General features: G+C 36.0%; 1 protein-coding gene across 1 annotated transcript; it reads right to left on the bottom strand.

Moving 5' to 3' along the window:
* Positions 1 to 364: 364 nt before the first annotated feature.
* Positions 365 to 8,066, bottom strand: LOC110882214 (cysteine-rich receptor-like protein kinase 10). The gene is made up of 7 exons (XM_035978474.1): positions 7,202 to 8,066; positions 2,546 to 2,695; positions 2,292 to 2,416; positions 2,007 to 2,217; positions 1,480 to 1,717; positions 866 to 1,016; positions 365 to 779 (listed from the first exon to the last, which is right to left on the bottom strand). The coding sequence occupies exons 1-7, from the start codon at positions 8,004 to 8,006 to the stop codon at positions 771 to 773; spliced, it is 1,689 nt and encodes a 562-aa protein (XP_035834367.1). The 5' UTR covers positions 8,007 to 8,066; the 3' UTR covers positions 365 to 770.
* Positions 8,067 to 24,172: the final 16,106 nt, after the last annotated feature.

Below are 24,172 nucleotides of genomic sequence, written 5' to 3'. Positions count from 1 at the left end.
TTAAAAATGTTACAAACATAAGTTGTTAAGTTTGATACTGGTACATTCGAGGCATGCTCATGGTATAGCTACTTATGATTGCTTATTGAGTTTCTTGGCATTGTTTAGCCTCTTGTTATTATTAAGATTTGTTTAACTGTCATTTGTTCCTGTGATTTGCTACATCCCCTCCACAGCGGAAATGTCCTTGGGATGAACTTGTTGCCATCCTATTATATTGTTTATATAAAAGTTTCCGAGCATTCATCTCTATTATAAAGCAAAAGAGTATTTACAGTTATTACTATAAGGGTTCTTATTAGTTTACAAATTTTCTGTTTAGATTCAACAGAAAGTCACATGGTAAATTAATATAAACTTTATAAAATCACACCAATAAAATATAAATGCATTCAAAATCCTTATCTAGGATCGATCTCAGATATTGAAACGTCATTTATTGACATTTGATCACGTGAACTTGGCTTTGCTATTAATACATTAGGGTTTCCAAAACTACTACTCCCCGCCGAAGAACTATACTCTTGAAGGAGTGGCTTTTCAGGATTAGTGATAGTTCGCATGAAAAATGCAGGTTCTGAGGGTACTGGAAGCGTGATAGACAAACTATTAAGCATAAGAACTACCGTTGCCATGGTTGGTCTATTAGTAATATTTTCCTGAACGCATAATAACCCAATGTGAATACTTCTAATGATGTTGCGCAATGAACCTGGTCTTGTCTTTAATGTGGGATCAATCATGTCTATCCCTGTCCCTTTATTCCAACTTTACCAAGCCTATAAGGGGATGCAAAAATAATACTAGAAATGAACACTGACATTTGCAAGGGAGTTATTATCGAGTAAATGATGTGGATACTTACAAAGCTAAGAAGATCTTCAATGTTCTCTCCATTCCGAAAATGTTGATTCTTTTGACCTGTTATCATCTCTAAAACCAACACCCCAAAGCTAAAGACATCCGACTTTACAGAGAATTGACCATGCATGGCATATTCCGGTGCCATATAACCACTATAAGAATGCATATAATGAGGAAAGGTTAACAGTTGCTTCATAACATGTAATGAAATCTCAATCAAACAGAAAGAAAACCTGGTAATGATTAAAAAAACAAGAATTATATTATGTTGCTTAGAAAGGCATCATTGGTAGTGATACTCATGCATGCAGACATGGTATGTAGTACAACCTCAAGTGTTATCTTTTTTTTAGCACACATCATACTTCATATAGATTCATGTATATATGTGGTGGTAACGAAAATAACATAAAATCTAATAGAATAACATAAACTCTTAGTCACAGAAAAAGGTAATACTGAATTGGTAGTGACGTCAAACTATAATATATGGGGAACTGCTATTATTTAAGATATCGTGTTACAAAAGAGCATTTGATTCGGTCCATGAAGTTTAAGTAAACCAAATTTGTTAATATTGTCATAATGAAATATAATTAAAGAAATGAAGCTTACTAGGTTCCGACGATTCGATTTGTGTTGCCTTGGGTTTCATCGGGTTTAAACAACTTAGCCATGCCAAAATCTGCAATTTTAGCATTCATTTCTTCATCTAATAGCACGTTACTAGCTTTCAAATCACGATGAATTATCTTTAGACGCGAATCTTCATGAAGGTATAAAAGCCCCTTTGCAACGCCGTTGATGATATTGTATCGCTTTTCCCAATCAAGAAACATGCGCTTTGTTGGATCTACAAACACATCATGAAGGTGAAATGGTGGTATATCGGTACCATTATTTAAAAAAAAAAAACCTTCATGGTTTCAACACATGTTAAATTGCTCAAGCATTATCACATTCAATGATTCAACGATGTTATTTGTGATTTTTTAATTTTTTCCCCTAAAAGGACATACATGGAAAATATAAACCATTGAAAGTTGTTATTTGCTATACATGCATAACGAATAACCAAAAGTTATAATGTATTTGTTATGCGGCATGTGTAAGGGAGAAAGAGGAAGGCTCTAGGAGTTTACCAAATAAAAAGTTATCAAGACTTGCATTTTGCATGTACTCGTATATGAGAAGTCGTTCATTTCCTTTTATGCTGAAACCCAATAGTCTAACCAAATTACGATGTTGAAGCTTTGCAACGAGCAAAACCTCGTTCTTGAATTCTAAATCACCTTGTCCAGAATTTTTTGATAACCTTTTTACTGCTATTTCATGACCATCTTCAAGCCTACCCTATATATCATGTATAGTAGATAATATGAAGATTGTTAACCTTTAGTCACATTATATAAAGGTTGAGTAGTTACCCTATAAACAGGTCCAAATCCACCCGCTCCAAGCTTATTTTCTTGAGAAAAATCATTTGTTGCAGCTTTCATTGTGCTAAAGTTGTATTGCAAAGATTCAGGAGTCCCGATGTCAATTGTTTCAGCTAGTAGAGAGAAAGAGAGTTAGAAAATGCCTTAGCAGCTGAGTGTTTTCATAATAATACAAGCCATTGATACTTAAGTTTTGTATTAGCTCTAAATTAGCTTTGAGTTTATTGAAATGTGCAACTTACATTGAATCCTCTCGATGAGTGGAGGTGGAGCTCGCTTATTCTTTTTTCTTGATCTCAAGAAGACACAAAGTGAAGCAATTATAATGACAATGATGGTTGTCACAATAACGATTACTATTATTACCGTTCGTGTTGTGTTTTTATTTTTTCCTGTAAAAGTAACAATTCCACAAGTGTAAGTTATGTAAAATTGTTGGCCCAGATCCTGATAAACACACACACACACGAATTTTGGATTCGACCAACTAACCACTATTTTCTCTATTATTTAGACCAAAAACCACACAAAATATATTGCCCTAACATCTCACATAACTTGCTAACTAAGATTTCTACCCTACTCTAATAAGGAAACAAATAATACATAAATCTCTAACCATTATCTATTTCAAACAACGGTTTACTTAAACTTCACTAAGATAATTTAAGTGTTCCTTTGTAAAGTTTTTGTGTTGGATATTTCCGGCCAGTCGTCAGCATAATTTCACACATCTCCTTGTATTCGTTCCGGGGTTACTACTTTTAAATTCGAGCGGCGCCACGTCTTGTGTCTTTTAGATCTCAAACGACAGTTTAATTGGATTATTTTTTTTTCTAATTTGATCTATGGATCTCACCATTTAATTTAAGGATCTAACAGACCACGATCACCTGCCTTGTTTTTTAATTTCTTTTTAGATCTACGGATCTCATCTCCTGATCTACAGATCCAAGAAACCGCCTCCAGCTAGCCTCGACACTCCGCAACATGACTACGGTCGCTGGTTGTCGATTTACCTGTAGTGGATCGTGTTTGTCATTTCGGGAACCAGTGAACAGTTTTTGCATAATCCTAACATAAATGGTGATATCTTTTTTAAAGATCAATAGTAACATAGGTAGTAAGTTATGGCATTACATGGATTGATGTTTATAATAGCATCATAAAGTCTTTCTTTATTGTCATTTGTTTATTACAAAAAAAGGAAAAAAAAGTTGCAAGAGTTTTGTTGAATCGTCCTATGTTGTTTTGCTTTGTCGTGATTATTTATCCATGTTGATGTACTGTGCTGGATTGTATCAAATGCAGCATTGTATGTTCGTGCTGACTGTAGTTTACATGCGCTGGAATGTTATAATAGAAAAGAAACTACAAACTTATCACAAGTTATCATGGCAGATGTATGTGCTATTAATTATGCATGTTTTACATACATATAAATGGATTAATATTGCAATATTTGCATAATATTGTGGTACTTATTCATGTATATTGTGGATTTGTAGGTTTGGAAGGTGTTTGTGAAGAGCTTGAATGAAAACATGATGAAACGAGGCATTTACTAACAAAAACAGTGTGGCAGAAAAAGTCAAAACTTCATTTGGGCATATCTTGGGCGAGAAAATGAGTTACGCGCCCAATAATATATGAATTTTGGGTTTCTACATGAGATGAATATAAATATGGGATTTTGAAGTGTATACAAGCCATGCTTAGTTAAGGAGTACGGACCGTACGCAGTCGTTGAAACCCTAATTTCTTCTATTTAGGCCCATGACGGCTAGAAGCCCCAAGGATCGCGATTTCGAGGCTGAGAAGTTCATTTAGGTGCAAAATTAAAAATTGGTGTGTCTAGAGGCTTGAGCATTGAAGATCTAGCCATTTGCTTCGTGTTTAATCGCGTATATCGATTGGGTTTCTTTCAATTTTAGTATCTAAATCACCCATGACTTTATCTAGATCTGTTTTTGGTTTGTTTTACATTAAAATGATATGCTTACCTTCCATAGCCATTTAGGGCTAAGATGATTCTTGTTTTGGTGTAACTTACGTTGGTTTTTAAGTATGATTGTGTGATTTTATACAAAGTTTGTTATTTTGATCTTTTTATGTGTATGATTACTTGTTATTATTGGTTTTAGCTCTGAATGTGTGGTTTTGTCGATCTTTCTATGAAGTTATGCATGTTAAATTCGACACTTATTATCTTTAGGTTATAAAAGTGCACTATAATTTGTGGCTTTAAAACTTAACTGATAACAGACAAACAAGTGACATAATTGGTAAAACTTGTGAGCTACCTAAGGAAAGAGATCTGGTAGAAAGATATGGAAACTAGTTAAAATTTTTCATATAGTTGATCTTGATTGATTCATAAGTCACAATGTTCGTTGATGAGTCTCGAACCCAACTTAGAAACCCTAAATCATAAATGAATGATGATAGCTAAAACTTGATTCACGAGATTAAGTTTTAGTGCCAGTCCATATCATTGATTCTCTTTTTTTTTTGGGAGATGAACCCTGGTGGACTCTAGTCCATTGTAGGACTTAACATGTTTTAACTAATTAATAAAAAAATTCACAAATAATTAAAATCTGTAGCCTGAGTCAAGGTCTAAATGGTTAATTCTTTAATCCGATTTCTCAAATTCCACAATTCGCGCTCCTTTTACTTCGTGTTTGCAATTAGTAGTTTCTTTACAAATCACTACTTAACATCGGTTAGAAATTGACATATTAGTTATTAGGAGCTATTGTTGCTTTAGGTTCTTAACTTTTGTGTATACGATAGGTACACTTGCCTACGTGTGTGTAGTTTGTGTGTAGTTTGGTGTTATGTTTTTTTGGAACAACGAATTTCTTGTATTAGGCTACCGCACTTCCTAAATTGGAGAGCCCCGTTATCCCACTCCGGCCAGACTATCTCATCTTAACCGGGCTCAATCTGGCTTCAGAGTTTGGCTTGGGCGTTCCCCTGGGAAACCATATCGCCAGCTGCCACTTGACAGTCGTTGTGCCACCACAAGAGCAGAACTCTCTGGCATAACACACGGTGGGACGAAAACCCAGGTGGGCTCAAGATAGAGCCTAACACCTCTGCAAGGAGCCTAGGCTCTATCTATCATTGCCTTATCCACCAAAGTGACACAAGTGAGGATTGAACTTGAGTCTCCATTGAGGAACCCAAATCACCCTACCACTAGCATGCATCACAGATCTTCATGTCTTTAACCATGTGACACCTTGGTTCATCAGTCGATTGAGGAAATTGGGGTTGAATCTAGATCTCGACCCCACTTCCTTATTCCGAACTACGCTCCCATGACTATCGCATTCAGTTCCAACATATCCACCATCCGTTCTTTAGCCTTTGGTGTTTGTTTGTACTCGTGTAATAAGTTCAAAGTCTGGTTCGTATAATTAACCATGTGACGCCGCCTTGGTTCATCGGTCAATTCCCGGTGTAAAAGATGAAATCACACGATGGTTGTGGACAAAAATGTTTATATCGTGGTATAGGGCATGATTTACGGGACGTTAATACCTTGTCATTTAGTGTCTACTTGCTTTTTTTACGAAAATCACCCAACTTACGTACTCTTCTTTTACTTTTCAACTGAACATTGTGGTTTTTTATTTATTTTTATTTTTATATTGAAAACGGCATGGATGATTTTTCTAAGATGCCATTGACCCTATTACCTTCTTACACCATATAACCAATTACATTAAAAAACACCCCACGTAACACCATAAGGCATAAGCTGATTATTCTTTTTGGTTTTTCTTAGTATTATTTTCTGCACAGTTGGCTTCTTATTTTTTTGTTATTTTCTTGACCACACAACAAAACAAAAACTAACATCTAAACTAAATCTAAGAAAATCATTTCACACAAATTAACCAAACACTAATGAATGTTAGTTCTTCATTCTTCACCAATCCAGAACCCAAAATGAGTAAATAGATTGCTCAAAACTCAAAAACCCTAGATCAAAATATGTTAAATAAAAAAAATTCAAATATTTCCACTACATTTTATTAAGGGAAAATATCCAAACTGACCATTGACCAATCCCTATTTCTAAAATAGTCACCTCCCAAGTCTTGGGAGAGACGTTTCAAGGATCCATGTGCATAGGAAGCGTCATTTTAAGAATGATTGTCAAGTTGTAGCGTGATCCAATACAAACACGACACGTGACTGGTTTTTTTTTTTTTTTTTATCTTGAGACGTCTCCCATACGTCTCTAAACAAGAGGATGTTTGGAAGACCCAATGAAAAAGGGCCACGTCATTCACTAAGGCGTCTGTCTGACGTCTGGGACGTCTCAAGATAGCCACGTGTCATGTTTGTATTGGATGACGCTACAATTTGATAATCATTCTTAAAAAATGATGCTTCCCATGCATATGGATCCGTAAAACGTCTCTCCCAAAATTTGGGAGATGACCATTTCAGAAATAGGGATTGGTCAATGGTCATTTTTTAGATTTTCCCTTTTTTTAATAGTTTTTATCTTCATGGCAAGTCACATTGTTTGTCAAAAGAATATATTGCTTTTTTGGTTTGAGGACCAATTCTTTCATTAATGTACATTTAGTATGTTAGATATAGAAGTAGTCTTTAGGATATTAATTAACTATATAAAAAAAGTAAAACAAAGGTCTCTGCTCGTTATATTTAATAATATGATATGAAACAAATTATTATTAAAAAAGTTAAAATGGTCAGTTCGAGAGTTTGAATCGCTTGATCATAAAAGCTTATAGTAACTAGATTTTGAGGGTTTTATTTCTTTTTTTAGGAACAATCTATAATTTACTCTTAAGTCTAAACCATTGTCTATCAACCCTCGAGCTTATAAGAGGCCGAAATTTTAGTATTCGTACCTGGTGGTGGTGACGATGATGGTGAGGGAGGCCGAACTGGTGGTGAGGGAATGGCTAGAGCACTCTGGTTAAAAAACGGATATATCTCGAACCTAAAATTGCAAGTAGGTAGAACAATTTTTCCTCCCATTTTCCCATTATCATGAAGCCCTATCCTACTCACTTGATCCTCCAAACATTCACTACACTGCTCCTCCGTTAAGTATGGAGAACACTGCACAAGACCATAAATCCTATCGAAATCCGGACCGGTCCTGTTCCCCGCTGCAAACTTTAGTAGCGGACCTCCAGCGGCTGCGGTACCTCTCAGCTCGTCCATTAATGGCCGCAGCGCACCATTAAACCTGTCAATATCCGTTGCAATCCGTGGATTAAACTGAACAAAATAATCTTTTTCTTGTGGGTAAACCAATAAATCATTGTTGGAGTATTGCAACAAACATATGTCGTAGCCTGCTATTGCTTCCTTTTGGTTAGGGCAAAGTCTCCGCAAGTTAACTATGGACTCATTTAGACAAATGCTGCACGCATCTGGACCGACATCACCTCGACAAAGTGCGATAGAGTTGACCGTATTGTTTCCTTCTCCCGCGGAAAAGTTGAAGAAACCTAAGCCGGAGTTGGTGGTGTGGAGGGCGGAGAGGGTCGCGTTTAGATTCGTTTGGTACGTACTATTTATGGTGAAGTTTTCTTTGTTTTGACAACGATTGTAAACTAAAACGGGTTGCGCAAGGGTGATGGTATTGATTAAATAGATGTAAACTAAAGAGAAGCAGAAGAGAAGTTTTATGGCGAGTATGAACATGGTTTGTTGTGGATGAGGACGGAGGAGATTGTAGGGATGCTAGAAGAGTTTGATAGTAAAAAGGTTATTAAACACGTATATTTTGACCAAGTTATTTGGAGTATTCATGTCCACTTCACAAAATTGCCGGCCTGAATTTTCCTTATTATTATATCATGTCAGTATCGATATATATTTGGAAACGGTAGAATATATTATAAAAAGTTCAGCTGCTACATACATATTTGGAAAACGGTAGAATATATTTATTTATTAAAAGTTCAACTGCTATAAGCAGGAGCTGGAAAGACAAGGACCCAAGACTCCAAGAGATATAAAACATACAAATTAACCAATTAACTAGGGGATAAAAACATTAGATGAAGAACGAAAACAAAAACTATCCCACTAAAGTCCAAATGTCCCAACTAGAGAGGGAAGCAAACAAAAGACATATGATTACAGGAACAAACAATCGTATAAAATAGGTATGTTACACAAATGAAATGTATTATTATGATGTTAAAAGCTGTAAAATTATTGATAAGTGGTATAGATTGTAACCCCTTAGCCAATCCCATATGTCTTCGTTATGTTTATATAAAAGATGATAGATACAAGGACACAGGGAATACTTGGTCTAAAATATCACTAATATGTCACTCCTAGAAAATTGTTATTATTTCTATCAAAATTTCCTACGCATTTTCTACGAACGAAAACGCCCACACTATTCTTACAAAATTCCGACGAACAAGAAAGGGTTTTAGTTTTGTGACAAAAAAGCGACAAAAAGGCGACAAATTAGTTTGCTTAGGAAAAGTGTTCGAAATGACTGTGAATGAGAAGAGAACTTCAAAAATAAACATGCTCACATGTATCAATCTATGTGGGAACTTTTCGCTAAGACAACCAAAAACAAATATGTGAGCTCACAGTGGACAAGTAGACAACATTGATCGATATAACACTACAAGAAAACAGGGGTTTCACTGACTAAGAAAAAACGACATATTGTAATGGATACGGTCAAAAGCTATTTTACTTAATTTATTTTTAAATGTTGACCAATTCGTCGGTGATTTGTAGGAAGTTTCTGATGGTTTGGGCAGTCGTTTGTTATCAGCTTTTTTTTAAAGGTGTGCATTATTCGCGAATGTTGGGAGATTTAGCATACGTTGTTTTAACCGGGTCCACGGTAGAGAGCCCCCTCGCACGATAGATCACCAATTTAAACCACTCAATTAGAAACACCTATCACCCAGACTCGAACTTGAGACCTGGAAAGGAAAACTCACCCGGACCCACCATAGATGGAACTTAAATACTCGTGGTCACCACTAGAGCACTAACGATGGTTCGTGTGTTATCAGCTGGCAAAGAGAAACAAATAATGATCCCATATAGCCTTTATAGGCTTGATTCCCAGTGAGTTGTCTGGTATTGCTCTCGGACTGCATTTCCATCTGGGCAAAAATATTAGGGATAAGGGTGAAGGGGGTGTACCCCTCATGAGATGGGGGAAATTTTCAGCCACCCAAATATGATGTGTCATGTCAATTTCATTCTTATACACCACTCTTGTCCAAAAAAATATAAGGGATGGTTTCACCTAAACTATTTTTTTAAGGATGATTGGTTGAAAGAGAGTGGGGCCCACCACTAGCCCCTCTCCCTCATCTTCCCCGCATGCGGCAACTCTTTCCCGCACACAACCTTCACCGCGCGACACACCAGAGACCACAACACCCTCCACTCGCGGCAAATAGCTTCCCCGCTCCACCTCGTTCACCCTAAGAGCATTCATAGTAAGTTCTCTATCTTTATCTATATAATTTAACAAAAAGATCACATTTATTCTTACAATTTAAAGATCAATTAAAAACCTCTCGCATCTCATTCTCTATGGTTATTATTATTTAATTAAATAATGCTTCTTTATTTTTTTATTATCTTTTATATTTCTTTCACTCATATATATTATAGAAAATAATTAAAGACAATGATGATGAATCTCTAATTCTCTATACCTAGAGAATCGCTTTGAATTTTCAATGATTGTTTTTTATTAATTTGGAGAACTTGATGCAGCATGTAAATACAATAATCCACTATTTTTTCACTAAATTATAGAGATTAGGTGTTAATAGAGAAGCTTATGTGAATCGTCTAATGATGAAATAGAAAGATATAAAGCTTTGCTAGTTTTCAAAGGGTATATTTAAACATAAGAATTGTTGGAAAAATAGGTGAAAATAGCACTTTTCACAAATATAGGAAAATGATCTTTTTTCAATTTTGGACTAGAAATAAATATAATAAAATGAGCGGGTTTTATATATTTATTTGTGGGTTTGTGTTCTATGTTGGAAGAGCTTCGCAACGAACTAAACCACGTCCAAAACCGAGCTAAGATGAATGAGATATCGATGCTCAAAGTTGGGTGTTTGAAACATTGAATGCTGAAACAAAAGGGAAACTAGCACCTTGTCCCACATAGGAGGAGAGACGGAACTTAATGGGTATTTAAGATGGAACTCTCCATCCTTATTGTTTCATGGAAGCACACACTAGTGTCCTCGCGAAGGTTGCGGAGCGCCCAAGCTCGCGCAAGCGCTCGCCCTCGCGCGTGCGCGGCGTGGGCGATGAGGCGCAATGTGGCGCTTTGATGGGGCACTTTGCACTTGCACCAGAGTAAGCCAATACGGCGCGACTGTGTGGCGCGCTCGTATAGGCTCACAGGTGACGTGGCGCACGCGCGCATGGACTTGAGCCAAGAGGACGCACCGCGCATGGTGACATGGCGCATGCGCGCATGGCAGTGATCCAAGAGGACGCTCCGCGCATGGGCATGCAGACCTGGGCACGCGCGCACCAGGATGACTTGCACGTGCGCGCAGAAGCTTCCAGCATTGAATGACAGTGCAGTTTCAGTCCAGCTTCGTAACTGACGAGTTAATAAGCTTTGACTGAGAATTAAATGACGTATTAAATTGCATTGAAGACGTTTAATGCAAATTTAAACCTCTCATTTAATTCGTTTTTGGCTGTTTCAAACCGGGAGCTGTATAAATACAGCTTCATACCTTGCTGTAGAACACACCACGAAAAACCCAGCAACACAACAGCAGATTCAACTTTCTCTCTAGAGTTTTCTGATCCTTTTTCTTGCAGCTTTCAAGGTAGACATCGGGTTGTAGGCGAACTCCGGCAGTACTACTGCTCCGGCTGTTGTACCCTGGGAAACAAAACGAGTACTCCTGGGAGACTCGAAATTTGTTTTAAGGGAAGCGTGTTGAACACGTGCCTCAGTCATTCTGATTCTACTCCCTTCTTGTATTTGTTTATTTCAGTTGTAATAGTATTTTGTTTTTCCAGCTTTCTGTATTGTAAGCAATTTAATAATACTTGTTTATTTTATTTTTTATTACGCGAACGGTTCCTACAATCTTAAAACAAATTTTTAAAACTGTTCGTGTAATCAAAACCATTCTGTTTGTGATTCAAACCAGTTTTGTTTTCACCCAATTTGTGTTTTAAAAACAGATTTTTTTTTGGTTTTCATCTTCAAAGGAGCGACTTTGGTTGAAAACCATTTTGGTTACACCTCAGAATCTGTCCTAACTTGCTAAAAACTTTCTGACTTGGTCTTCAAAGTTGGACTTAGAAGCCAATCAGTAAGTTATAATTATTAAAAATTTCTGTTTTTAGGTCTTCAAAGTTGGACTTAGAAGCCTAAACAGTAAATTTGTGGTCAAATTAAAATTTAATAGTTTATTTCTGGTTTTGCGTAAATCAGATTTTTTGACTAAATTTTAAAATTTTAATTTTTCAGCATGTCGAACGAAAACGTCAACGTCAACAACACGAATGTTGTGACGGGAACCCCCTTTTGTAACGACTCTCACTAAAATTAATACTTATTATGTTAATTGTATAAAAAAAGGAAACCCTAATTGAGACACCCAAGTAATCCTGCACAATCCCTAAAATTTTCAGAATAATCAGAATCAGGATCAGGGCCCCTAAAACTTTGGGGGGTATTCCCTACTCGATGATTATCCTTATAATTCGTTGTCAAAATTTAAAATTAAGGAGACGTCGACTCAGCAAGCCTAGTCCCACGTGGAAACCCTATGACCCTTAGGTGTCCCTTACGGACCGTAAGGGAATAGTCTTACGGTCCGTAAGCATGTCAAATTTCGTGTATAAATAGCAGGCCTTGGGACTCGAAATCAGAAAGTAAAACGACGTAAAAACTCCAAATATACGTCGAGTTATAGCCGAAATAATCTCCAATTAGTATAGCAGGGTGCTGCTACGATATCGGGTATTAACTCGATCGCTGTTCAATTCTTTTCTTTCCGTCAGCTTTTATTTTTGTAAATAATAGCTCGGGATTTTGCCCTCTAAATCCCTAAACTCTGCCCGTTATTAGGGTAATAACTCTAATCACTGGTACGATATTTTATCCGATCGATTGAGACTATCCGATGGATGTTTAAGTGCAGCTCAAACTCAGGTTATACTTTGTCATTTGTCGTGATTCCGACAGGATGTTTGAGTGTTGCCCGAACTCGGGCTATACTCTGTCATTCGTTGCGAATCCGCTGGATGTTTAAGTATCGCACTTTGTCATTCGTTGTGAGGATTTCTATCTCGTGATTATCGTTAAAGTTGAATTGAGTTAATACACTAATACGAGTTCCATTGTGTCTAGAAATTAGAACCCGTAATCAGGAAACTGCTAGAATACTTAATAGTTAAGTAAACTTAAATAAACTTAGCAGTTAAGTTAACTAAGTAGATTAATTAATCTATTAATCAAGTTAAGTGTGATTAATTAATTAATTAAGTGGGATTAATTAAGCTAAACTAGATTAATTAAGCTAAGAACGATTAATTAAGTTAAGCAGGATTAATTAAGCTAAGCAAGATCAATTAAGTTAAACAAGATTAATTAAGCTAAGTAAGATCTACTAATCACCTAAATAGAAATATATATAAATATAAAGTAGATAATATCAAAGGAAGGTGCTAGGAAGGTGTAAGAGGATAGATATCTGTGGATAGGAAGCTTCCTAGAAAATGTATAGCTAACTTCCTAGAAAAGCTATAGGAAACTTCCTAGAACTTTCATACTTCTTACCTATAAATAGGAAGCTTAGGAATTCATTTTCCTTTGCTCATTTCTTCTATTCTTCTCTCTATACGTTGGTGTTCTAACCAATAATCACCAAAGCGATGTTCTGTCCGATTGATTCAGGAATCAACTAACGAATGCCAAAGTGTTGTACTTTGTGAATTTCGGTAAACGGAATCCAAAGTGTTATACTTTGTGAGTTCGTTAAATGGATGCCAAAGTACTATACTTTGTGAGTTCGTTAAAGGGATGCCAAAGTACTATACTTTGTGAATTCTGTTATGGTTCGAATCTCGTGACTACCGTTAAGGTTTGATTTGGGTTTTACACAAATACGTATTCCATTCTGTTAAACTATATGTTTAACTACCAGAATACTCCCAACCACACACTTACAATTAAACAAGCTATTAAAACATCAGAAGATCCAGAACAATAAAGTATACGCTTAATTATCAGAAGATGTAGAATCAAGAAGCTTGTTAAATCAATACTGCATGCTTATACTGTGAGTCACATTCTCTTTTTATCAACTGTTTTACAAAACTCCAAGTTATTTTCAAAGTTATAATTACAGGGATTAAGTCTATGTAATCACCAAATTACAGCCGGTATGTGGGGTTTTGTATACATTACTTGATAACCGTCACTATTGGACAACGAGTTAGCCAATGAGTGATATGACCATAGTCACAGACACCATCGGGCAATGAGGCTACCGATGGCTGGTCGAGTGACAAATACTGTGGGTAGTTGGTTGATAGATAGAAACATTGTAATCGCTCTTAATACTGTAAATTATAACAAAGTTGTAATTGCAGTGATTGAGTCTTTACCAATCTTAAAGAAGCAAATGTAAAAACTCTCAATGCTGTAAATTATAACAAATATGTTTTTGTATAAAACCTGAATGAACTCACTCAGTATTTCCCGCTGACAAAACCTTTTTAAAACGCGTTTCAGGTAATTACAGTAGATGGGAGTAAGAATTGGATCCGGCACTGAAGGACTTCAAGAAGTGGCTTATTTTATTAAATTGAATCAAATTAAGAAATCTTGTTTTATAAAATCAAATTTATTTATATTAAAGCTACCATTGTAAAACATGGGTTTTATCCCATCTATTTAATAAATAAAATCCGGTGTTTTTAAACTCTGATATTTTTCCTAACTCACGGTCCTGATGAAATTTCCGCTGCAAAGTTTTACAAAAATAATCACCGGTACAACTGGGACTGTTCGCGGCTCCCGATTCCGTCCAGGATGGAGTCGGGGGTCGTGACAGTAAAGGTGGTATCAGAGCCACTGCTTTAAGCCTATAAGTGTTGTGATAATAATACTTAAGCTTAAATAAAAGAGTTTGGAGATTACTATTAAATGGTAGCACAGCTGATAGCAGTTAGACTTGAACATAAGAAAGATGCCTTAGTATAAGCTAAGCCACTTGTTTACGCAATTAGGTGTTGTAATAATACCTAAGTTTAAACGGAAAGTTAGAAACTTAAATACTATCTGATAGCACTCCGAATGATATTTAGACTCGAACTTAAGAATTTTGCCTTAATATAAGCTTCAAGATAAAATTACTTATATAAGTATAAATAAGTATAATGTAATGGATATTGGTATTCCATAAGAATAACGATTAGCAGGCAATAGCATTTAATTGCTATTTATTCTTGTTTATTGATATTACTTGGTCTAGACTCAAGATATGTTATGGAAATACAAATTTCCTTGATTCTGAATAAAAGCCCTAATAAAAGAGGCATTTTTAAAAATCTTGAAAAGATACTATTTATGGGAAATAGAAAATTTTCTCCGGCAAAACTGGGTGTAGAGTAGCAGACTCTCCAGCTTGTCCGGATATACTGAGATTACCTCTCTGGCGCGAATCGGATAAGATGGGGTATATAGTATGTCAAACAAGTGACAAGATTTTCCTAAATAATATCATGATCTGATATCTGACTTGTTTTTGGAAATAAGAATATGTTAAATACATTAACCTTATGAAAGGTATGTATATTACAGCATATAAAATATATAAATATATAGATATGTATATCTATAAGAAAATTCCAAAAACCATAACGATTGATAATTAAGAATAAAACACAATCATATGTGTCAATAATAATTCTAGATTTCTTTATCAGAAATCTCTCACATATATCCATAATTCCGATGTCAAACATTATTTCGTTTGATCATCTACCTTGTAACTCGAGCGACAATAATAACAATGGAAACCCATTAAGTTGGGACACCATCAAAAGCATAAGAATTTCCAATGCGTTACCATAAACTATTAACGCAAGTAAGAAACATGTAAAAGTTGTGCTAGTACACAAGAAAACACATGAAAATTTAATTATACACAGATATCGAAATATATCACGACTTCCAAGGCAAGACCTTTGGAAAATATAATTGGACACGACGACACCAATACGAATCCTGTCAGTGGAAGAATCAAAAAAAAAAGCGGAACTTTGCCACGTGACCATACAAACGACATAAATATCGCTGAGGTACGTTGGAACAAGATTTTTACCATCGGTGCACAGTCTAATCAGAGTCATAATTATTGACACTGCAAAAGAAGTCACATACCTTTGCAAATCCTCTATTTCATTCTATTTGACATTCCATGATATCGTCACCTAACAACGATTATCCCACGAAATTCCAGATGAAGTTCTTATATTCCTTTCATTGCAATTCTGACTTCTGCCTATAATGAATTGACCTTCGTGTTTTTACTTCTTCTAAGGGTCATCATACCATGAGGATTTCTTTCATAGTAGCAAATATTGATCCATTTCATTTCTTGGTAAATCCACACGCTACACATGCACTGTTTGTTGCGCATGTGGTTCATTTGAATAATGAAAACCATAGGAGAGCATCATTCCAATTTGTTGTTTTATCAAAAGTTCAAATATCATTTCGCTATACTTGATCTTTTTATTGTAAACCGCGTTTTTACAAAGTAATGACTCTTTGATATCGAATCAATGAATTTCTTGAAAAACTCGATTTTCTTTTAAAAGGTATACATGGTTTCTGTTGTGATCATGTCCAAACTTCCTTACTAAAACTCGTTTTATTCAAACCAAGTTAACTTGCTCGCAATACGTATTCAATTCAAAGTCCCATATGATACTTTAGGCCATCACAATTCCAGCAAACACTTTGATTCTTTTGAACCATAACATGCTTGTTTGGTATTCGACTCATTAAATCATTTCTTTGATCACGATCACCTTGTGGTGACGTTTTCACAAAATCTGAAGCTTGCGCTAATCTCAGATTTAATTGTTTATTTATTTATTTATTTATATTGAATCCGCTTTGTTGATTTATTCTATACAAGCGATCTTAACACAATCATGTGCTAAGATAATGATATACAAATTTATTTCATATTTCAGTATATCTCTTAATAGTTCTTACAGCATTAATCGAGCCTTTCATAATAAATATTGCTCTATCATGTTCGATCGAAAAACATTATACTGATTATATATGGAAACTTACATAAGTAATTACCTTATTTACAATATAATATTCCTATATTTAAAAAAAATTCTTGTTAAACCATTAAGGTGAAGAATTTATATTTAAGGAATACTCTCGTTTAAATTTATGACTAGTTATTATTTATTTTTGGTAATAATATATTATTTTAGGTATTAGGGTTATTGTCAGGAACACATATTGGATAGCCTAGCCTTAGTTAGGCATGGACTGATCACCCATGCTTAAACAAGGCAGCACTAACCAATATCCAACCATGATAATAACTATTTAATGTATATAAATTAAGTTATCATACTTATTTAGTAAATTTCAATTATATATAAAAATATTTTTATATTATATATAGAAATATATATACTTTGTACTGTAAAGAGAAGACATATTTTCATAAAACAATTAAAGAGACGAATAAAATTATCTAAATAATTGTCTAAGTATTCATGAACAAGACATATTATAAATAAATGTTCATCTTGATTAATATTTCACAACTATTAAATACTTATAGAAATATCAGATGTTATTTACGCAAGCCAATATTTAAATAAACATTTATTATTTTACTTTTATGATTTAAAATACCCTATTATAAAATCTTATAGTTAAACATACTTGATTTTAAAAATGATAATCGTGAGTTCTAGGATATTGGGTAAACCTATTTATAAAACATATATCATTATTTTGTCAAAATTACCACGGGTTTTGATATTTTAAACCTATCTATATTTATTTATTATTCTACTTTATAATAACATAAAAGGAAAAAGGTATTTAATAAATCGAAATATCACCTATCTTTAATCAAACATTTTGATTAAAATCATCTGAATACAATTATGTATTAAGACAAAAATACACTAACCCTATTATCTTTCGTGTATCCTTGCAATTCACTCATCTCAGCACATCGATTTTCTTATATCATAATTCAATATTTGACAAATCATTTTTATGCTTTTATTCCATTTTTGAACCTGTCGATTCTAAGTATTCCGCAGTTTCCAATCAAAGTAAGCTTTCTTTTGACAAAGAATTTTATTTATCCTAAAAATCCTTCACATTCATTTTTCATATATCATTTGGCTTGAACCTAATCACCTTGGAAACTATATCATTTCATCTCATTCGTTTGAACTTCTCATCTTTTGAAATATCTAGATTCGCTTCCTTGAAACTCTCAGTTAATTTCGAAAATGATAAATTTATTATTAAGTTCTTTCAATCATAACAATACCTTGCAGTATCCATATACATTTGTAGCCTGTGCTAATAATAAACCCTATTCATACGTTATTCATTTGATTTGTCATATTCTTGGTACAATTATGTACTCAGATTACGATACACTAAATTCTATTGTCTAGTACTATTTAAGTAAACGATATTGATTTTCGGATAATCATTAACAAATCATTTTCCATACTTCCATTCACAAATAGATATTTATCAATTCGGAATCTCCCTCAATTGATCAAAGTAAGTTCCTTTCTGACATTAAATCCTATTGTTTCTCCAAGTCATTTTATTTCAAAATTCATGCCTATCAAATATCTTTTGATTCCATCCCATAATATATTGTTTCTATTAATTAAAAGAAATAACATAACCCCAAGAAGATATCATAGTCCAAATCTTGAGGACGAGATTTTATTAAGGTGGGGAGGATGTAACGACTCTCACTAAAATTAATACTTATTATGTTAATTGTATAAAAAAAAGGAAACCCTAATTGAGACACCCAAGTAATCCTGCACAATCCCTAAAATTTTCAGAATAATCAGAATCAGGATCAGGGCCCCTAAAACTTAGGGGGGGTATTCCCTACTCGATGATTATCCTTATAATTCGTTGTCAAAATTTAAAATTAAGGAGACGTCGACTCAGCAAGCCTAGTCCTACGCGTGGCAACCCTATGACCCTTAGGTGTCCCTTACGGACCGTGAGGGAATAGTCTTACGGTCCGTAAGCATGTCAAATTTCGTGTATAAATAGCACGCCTTGGGACTCGAAATCAGAAAGTAAAACGACGTAAAAACTCCAAATATACGTCGAGTTATAGCCGAAATAATCTCCAATTAGTATAGCAGGGTGCTGCTACGATACCGGGTATTAACTCGATCGCTGTTCAATTCTTTTCTTTCCGTCAGCTTTTATTTTTGTAAATAATAGCTCGGGATTTTGCCCTCTAAATCCCTAAACTCTGCCCGTTATTAGGGTAATAACTCTAATCACTGGTACGATATTTTATCCGATCGATTGAGACTATCCGATGGATGTTTAAGTGCTGCTCAAACTCAGGTTATACTTTGTCATTTGTCGTGATTCCGACAGGATGTTTGAGTGTTGCCCGAACTCGGGCTATACTCTGTCATTCGTTGCGAATCCGCTGGATGTTAAAGTATCGCACTTTGTCATTCGTTGTAAGGATTTCTATCTCGTGATTATCATTAAAGTTGAATTGAGTTAATACACTAATACGAGTTCCATTGTGTCTAGAAATTAGAACCCGTAATCAGGAAACTGCTAGAATACTTAATAGTTAAGTAAACTTAAATAAACTTAGCAGTTAAGTTAACTAAGTAGATTAATTAATCTATTAATCAAGTTAAGTGTGATTAATTAATTAATTAAGTGGGATTAATTAAGCTAAACTAGATTAATTAAGCTAAGAACGATTAATTAAGTTAAGCAGGATTAATTAAGCTAAGCAAGATCAATTAAGTTAAACAAGATTAATTAAGCTAAGTAAGATCTACTAATCACCTAAATAGAAATATATATAAATATAAAGTAGATAATATCAAAGGAAGGTGCTAGGAAGGTGTAAGAGGATAGATATCTGTGGATAGGAAGCTTCCTAGAAAATGTATAGCTAACTTCCTAGAAAAGCTATAGGAAACTTCCTAGAACTTTCATACTTCTTACCTATAAATAGGAAGCTTAGGAATTCATTTTCCTTTACTCATTTCTTCTATTCTTCTCTCTATACGTTGGTGTTCTAACCAATAATCACCAAAGCGATGTTCTGTCCGATTAATTCAGGAATCAACTAACGAATGCCAAAGTGTTGTACTTTGTGAATTTCGGTAAACGGAATCCAAAGTGTTATACTTTGTGAGTTCGTTAAATGGATGCCAAAGTACTATACTTTGTGAGTTCGTTAAACGGATGCCAAAGTACTATACTTTGTGAATTCTGTTAAGGTTCGAATCTCGTGACTACCGTTAAGGTTTGATTTGGGTTTTACACAAATACGTATTCCATTCTTTTAAACTATATGTTTAACTACCAGAATACTCCCAACCACACACTTACAATTAAACAAGCTATTAAAACATCAGAAGATCCAGAACAATAAAGTATACGCTTAATTATCAGAAGATGTAGAATCAAGAAGCTTGTTAAATCAATACTGCATGCTTATACTGTGAGTCATTCTCTTTTTATCAACTGTTTTACAAAACTCCAAGTTATTTTCAAAGTTATAATTACAGAGATTAAGTCTATGTAATCACCAAATTACAGCCGGTATGTGGGGTTTTGTATACATTACTTGATAACCGTCACTATTGGACAACGAGTTAGTCAATGTGTGATATGACCATAGTCACAGACACCATCGGGCAATGAGGCTACGATGGCTGGTCGAGTGACAAATACTGTGGGTAGTTGGTTGATAAATAGAAACATTGTAATCGCTCTTAATACTGTAAATTATAACAAAGTTGTAATTGCAGTGATTGAGTCTTTGCCAATCTTAAAGAAGCAAATGTAAAAACTCTCAATGCTGTAAATTATAACAAATATGTTTTTGTATAAAACCTGAATGAACTCACTCAATATTTCCCGCTGACAAAACCTTTTTAAAACGCGTTTCAGGTAATTACAGTAGATGGGAGTAAGAATTGGATCCGGCACTGAAGGACTTCAAGAAGTGGCTTATTTTATTAAATTGAATCAAATTAAGAAATCTTGTTTTATAAAATCAAATTTATTTATATTAAAGCTACCATTATAAAACATGGATTTTATCCCATCTATTTAATAAATAAAATCCGGTGTTTTTAAACTCTGATATTTTTCCTAACTCACGGTCCTGATGAAATTTCCGCTGCAAAGTTTTTCAAAAATAATCACCGGTACAACTGGGACTGTTTGCGGCTCCCGATTCCGTCCAGGATGGAGTCGGGGGTCGTGACACCTTTAACGCCACCAATGTGGGAGCGTCCACAGTGGCCAATCACGCTGAACGACACGAGAAGTTTGCGGGTCTACACTTTAAGAGGTGGCAGCAGAAGATGTTCTTCTACCTGACCACCATGAACCTTGCGAGGTTCTTAACGGAAACCGCTCCCCAACCTGTGGAAGGGGAGACCGACGCACAAAGACATGGGTTTATCGCCTTGGATAAGTCAGGCGAGGAGGCGGAATGGCTACGTCAATTCGTGGAAGATATTCCAAGATGGCAAAAGCCTTTGCCAGCCATATGTGTACATTGTGATAGCCAATCAGCGATTGGTAGAGCTCAAAGCTTGATGTACAATGGCAGATCAAGGTATATGCGACGTAGACATAACACGATACGACAACTACTCTCAACGGGTGTTATCACAATTAATTATGTGAGATCAACGGATAACATTGCGGACCCGTTCACAAAAGGCTTAAGCAGAGAGTTAGTAGAAACGTCGTCAAGAGGAATGGGACTAAAGCCCGTGGTAAATGGGAATATGAGGGAAACCTAACTTAGTTGACTGGATATCCCAAGATCTAAGTTCAATAGGACAACTTAATCATATTACCAAAACGGAGTCACTGTGGGGGAGTACCCCAAACAAAACTAAAAGGGAGTTAAATATACTTCCTAGTCCATTCCAATCAGTGACATTGATGTGAGGCTAAGCATATTAAGGTTAACGATTTCGGGAAATCAAATAACCGTGATGCTTTTAATGATTCAGGGGAATCACCTATGTTAGAGAGAAGTGGGGTCGCTTCAAATGGATTTGTGGGGTGCGCAAATCCTAGAGCTCTCGCAGAACCAGGCTAGTGTTCCAGGACCATAATAGGACACGACAATGAGGAGTTGGCCAAACCAGGGAGAGTATTGTGTGAAGTGTATTGTCGTTTACACAAATGGGGGTATGTTCAAGGACATCACGTCTACACACCGCTAGTAAGCTAAGTGCGCTTCACAAAAGAAGGTTCAAAGGCTTCAACCTACCTATTTGCAATACTCAACTATCGAAGTTAATCGTTGAAAAGTGTAAGGAAAAGATCCATTTCCATACATGTGGGGGATTGTTGGAAATTTGATGAAAATAGCATTTTTCATGTGGGGGATTGTTGGAAAAATAGGTGAAAATAACACTTTTCACAAATATAGGAAAATGATTTTTTCCTATTTTGGACTAGAAATAAATATAATAAAATGAGCGGGTTTTATATATTTATTTGTGGGTTTGTGTTCTATGTTGGAAGAGCTTCGCAACAAACTAAACCACGTCCAAACCCGAGCTAAGATGAATGAGATATCGATGCTCAAAGTTGGGTGTTTGAAACATTGAATGCTGAAACAAAAGGGAAAGTAGCACCTTGTCCCACATAGGAGGAGATATGGAACTTAAATGGGTATTTAAGGTGGAACTCTCCATCCTTATTGTTTCATGGAAGCACACACTAGTGTCCTCGCGAAGGGTGCGGAGCACCCTAACTCGCACTCGCACACGCGCGCGCGCGACGTGGGCGATGAGGCGCAATGTGGCGCAATGATGGCGCACTTTGCACTTCGCACGCTCGCATCGCCTCGAGCTGCTTGAGAGCCGCCTTTGTATTCTTGACCGCGTGCGCGTGGTGGAGCACAAGGGTTACAAGGACCAAGTGGTAGGTGATGCGGCGCATGATGTGGCAGTCATGCGCATGCGCACGCGAGTACACATGGCACGGAAGCGCGCAGTTGCGCGCATGGTGCATGGGTCCTGCTGTGTCGTGCGCGGCGCACCAGAGTGAGCCAATACGGCGCGACTGTGTGGCGCGCTCGTATAGGCTCACAGGTGACGTGGCGCACGCGCGCATGGACTTGAGCCAAGAGGACGCACCGCGCATGGTGACGTGGCGCATGCGCGCATGGCAGTGAGCCAAAAGGACGCACCGTGCATGGGCATGCAGACCTGGGCGCGCGTGCACCAGGGTGACTTGCACGCGCGCGCAGAAGCTTCCAGCATTGAATGACAGTGCAGTTTCAGTCCAGCTTCGTAACTGACGAGTAAATAAGCTTTGACTGAGCATTAAATGACGTATTAAATTGCATTGAAGACGTTTAATGCAATTTAAACCTCTCATTTAATTCGTTTTTGGCTGTTTCAAACCGGGAGCTGTATAAATACAGCTCCATACCTTGCTGTAGAACACACCACGAAAAACCCAGCTACACAACAGCAGATTCAACTTTCTCTCTAGAGTTTTCTGATCCTTTTTCTTGCAGCTTTCAAGGTAGACATCGGGTTGTAGGAGAACTCCGGCAGTACTACTGCTCCGGCTGTTGTACCCTGGGAAACAAAACGAGTACTCCTGGGAGACTCGGAATTTGTTTTAAGGGAAGCGTGTTGAACACGTGCCTCAGTCATTCTGATTCTACTCCCTTCTTGTATTTGTTTATTTCAGTTGTAATAGTATTTTGTTTTTCCAGCTTTCTGTATTGTAATCAATTTAATAAAATTTGTTTATTTTATTTATTATTACGCGAACGGTTCCTACAATCTTAAAACAAATTTTTAAAACCGTTCGTGTAATCAAAACCATTCTGTTTGTGATTCAAACCAGTTTTGTTTTCACCCAGTTTGTGTTTTAAAAACAGATTTTTTTTTGTTTTCATCTTCAAAGGAGCGACTTTGGTTGAAAACCATTTTGGTTACACCTCAGAATATGTCCTAACTTGCTAAAAACTTTCTGACTTGGTCTTCAAAGTTGGACTTAGAAGCCAATCAGTAAGTTATAATTATTAAAAATTTCTGTTTTTAGGTCTTCAAAGTTGGACTTAGAAGCCTAAACAGTAAATTTGTGGTAAAATTAAAATTTAATAGTTTACTTCTGGTTTTGCGTAAATCAGATTTTTTGACTAAACTTTAAATTTTTAATTTTTCAGCATGTCGAACGAAAACGTCAACGTCAACAACACGAATGTTGTGACGGGAACCCCCTTTAACGCCACCAATGTGGGAGCGTCCACAGTGGCCAATCACGCTGAACGACCCGAGAAGTTTGCGGGTCTACACTTTAAGAGGTGGCAGCAGAAGATGTTCTTCTACCTGACCACCATGAACCTTGCGAGGTTCTTAACGGAAACCGCTCCCCAACCTGTGGAAGGGGAGACCGACGCACAAAGACATGGGTTTAGCTGATGTTGAAAGCTACTAAAAGCATGTTGAAAGCGAGATTTGACATGAAAGACATGGGTTTAGCTGATGTGATTCTTGGAGTAAAGATCATAAGAACC

The sequence above is a fragment of the Helianthus annuus genome, chromosome 10 (genome assembly GCF_002127325.2).
Source record: "Helianthus annuus cultivar XRQ/B chromosome 10, HanXRQr2.0-SUNRISE, whole genome shotgun sequence".
NCBI lineage: Eukaryota > Viridiplantae > Streptophyta > Magnoliopsida > Asterales > Asteraceae > Helianthus > Helianthus annuus.
The sequence above is the reverse complement of the archived record's forward strand: the minus strand, read 5'-3'. Positions and strand labels throughout refer to the sequence as shown.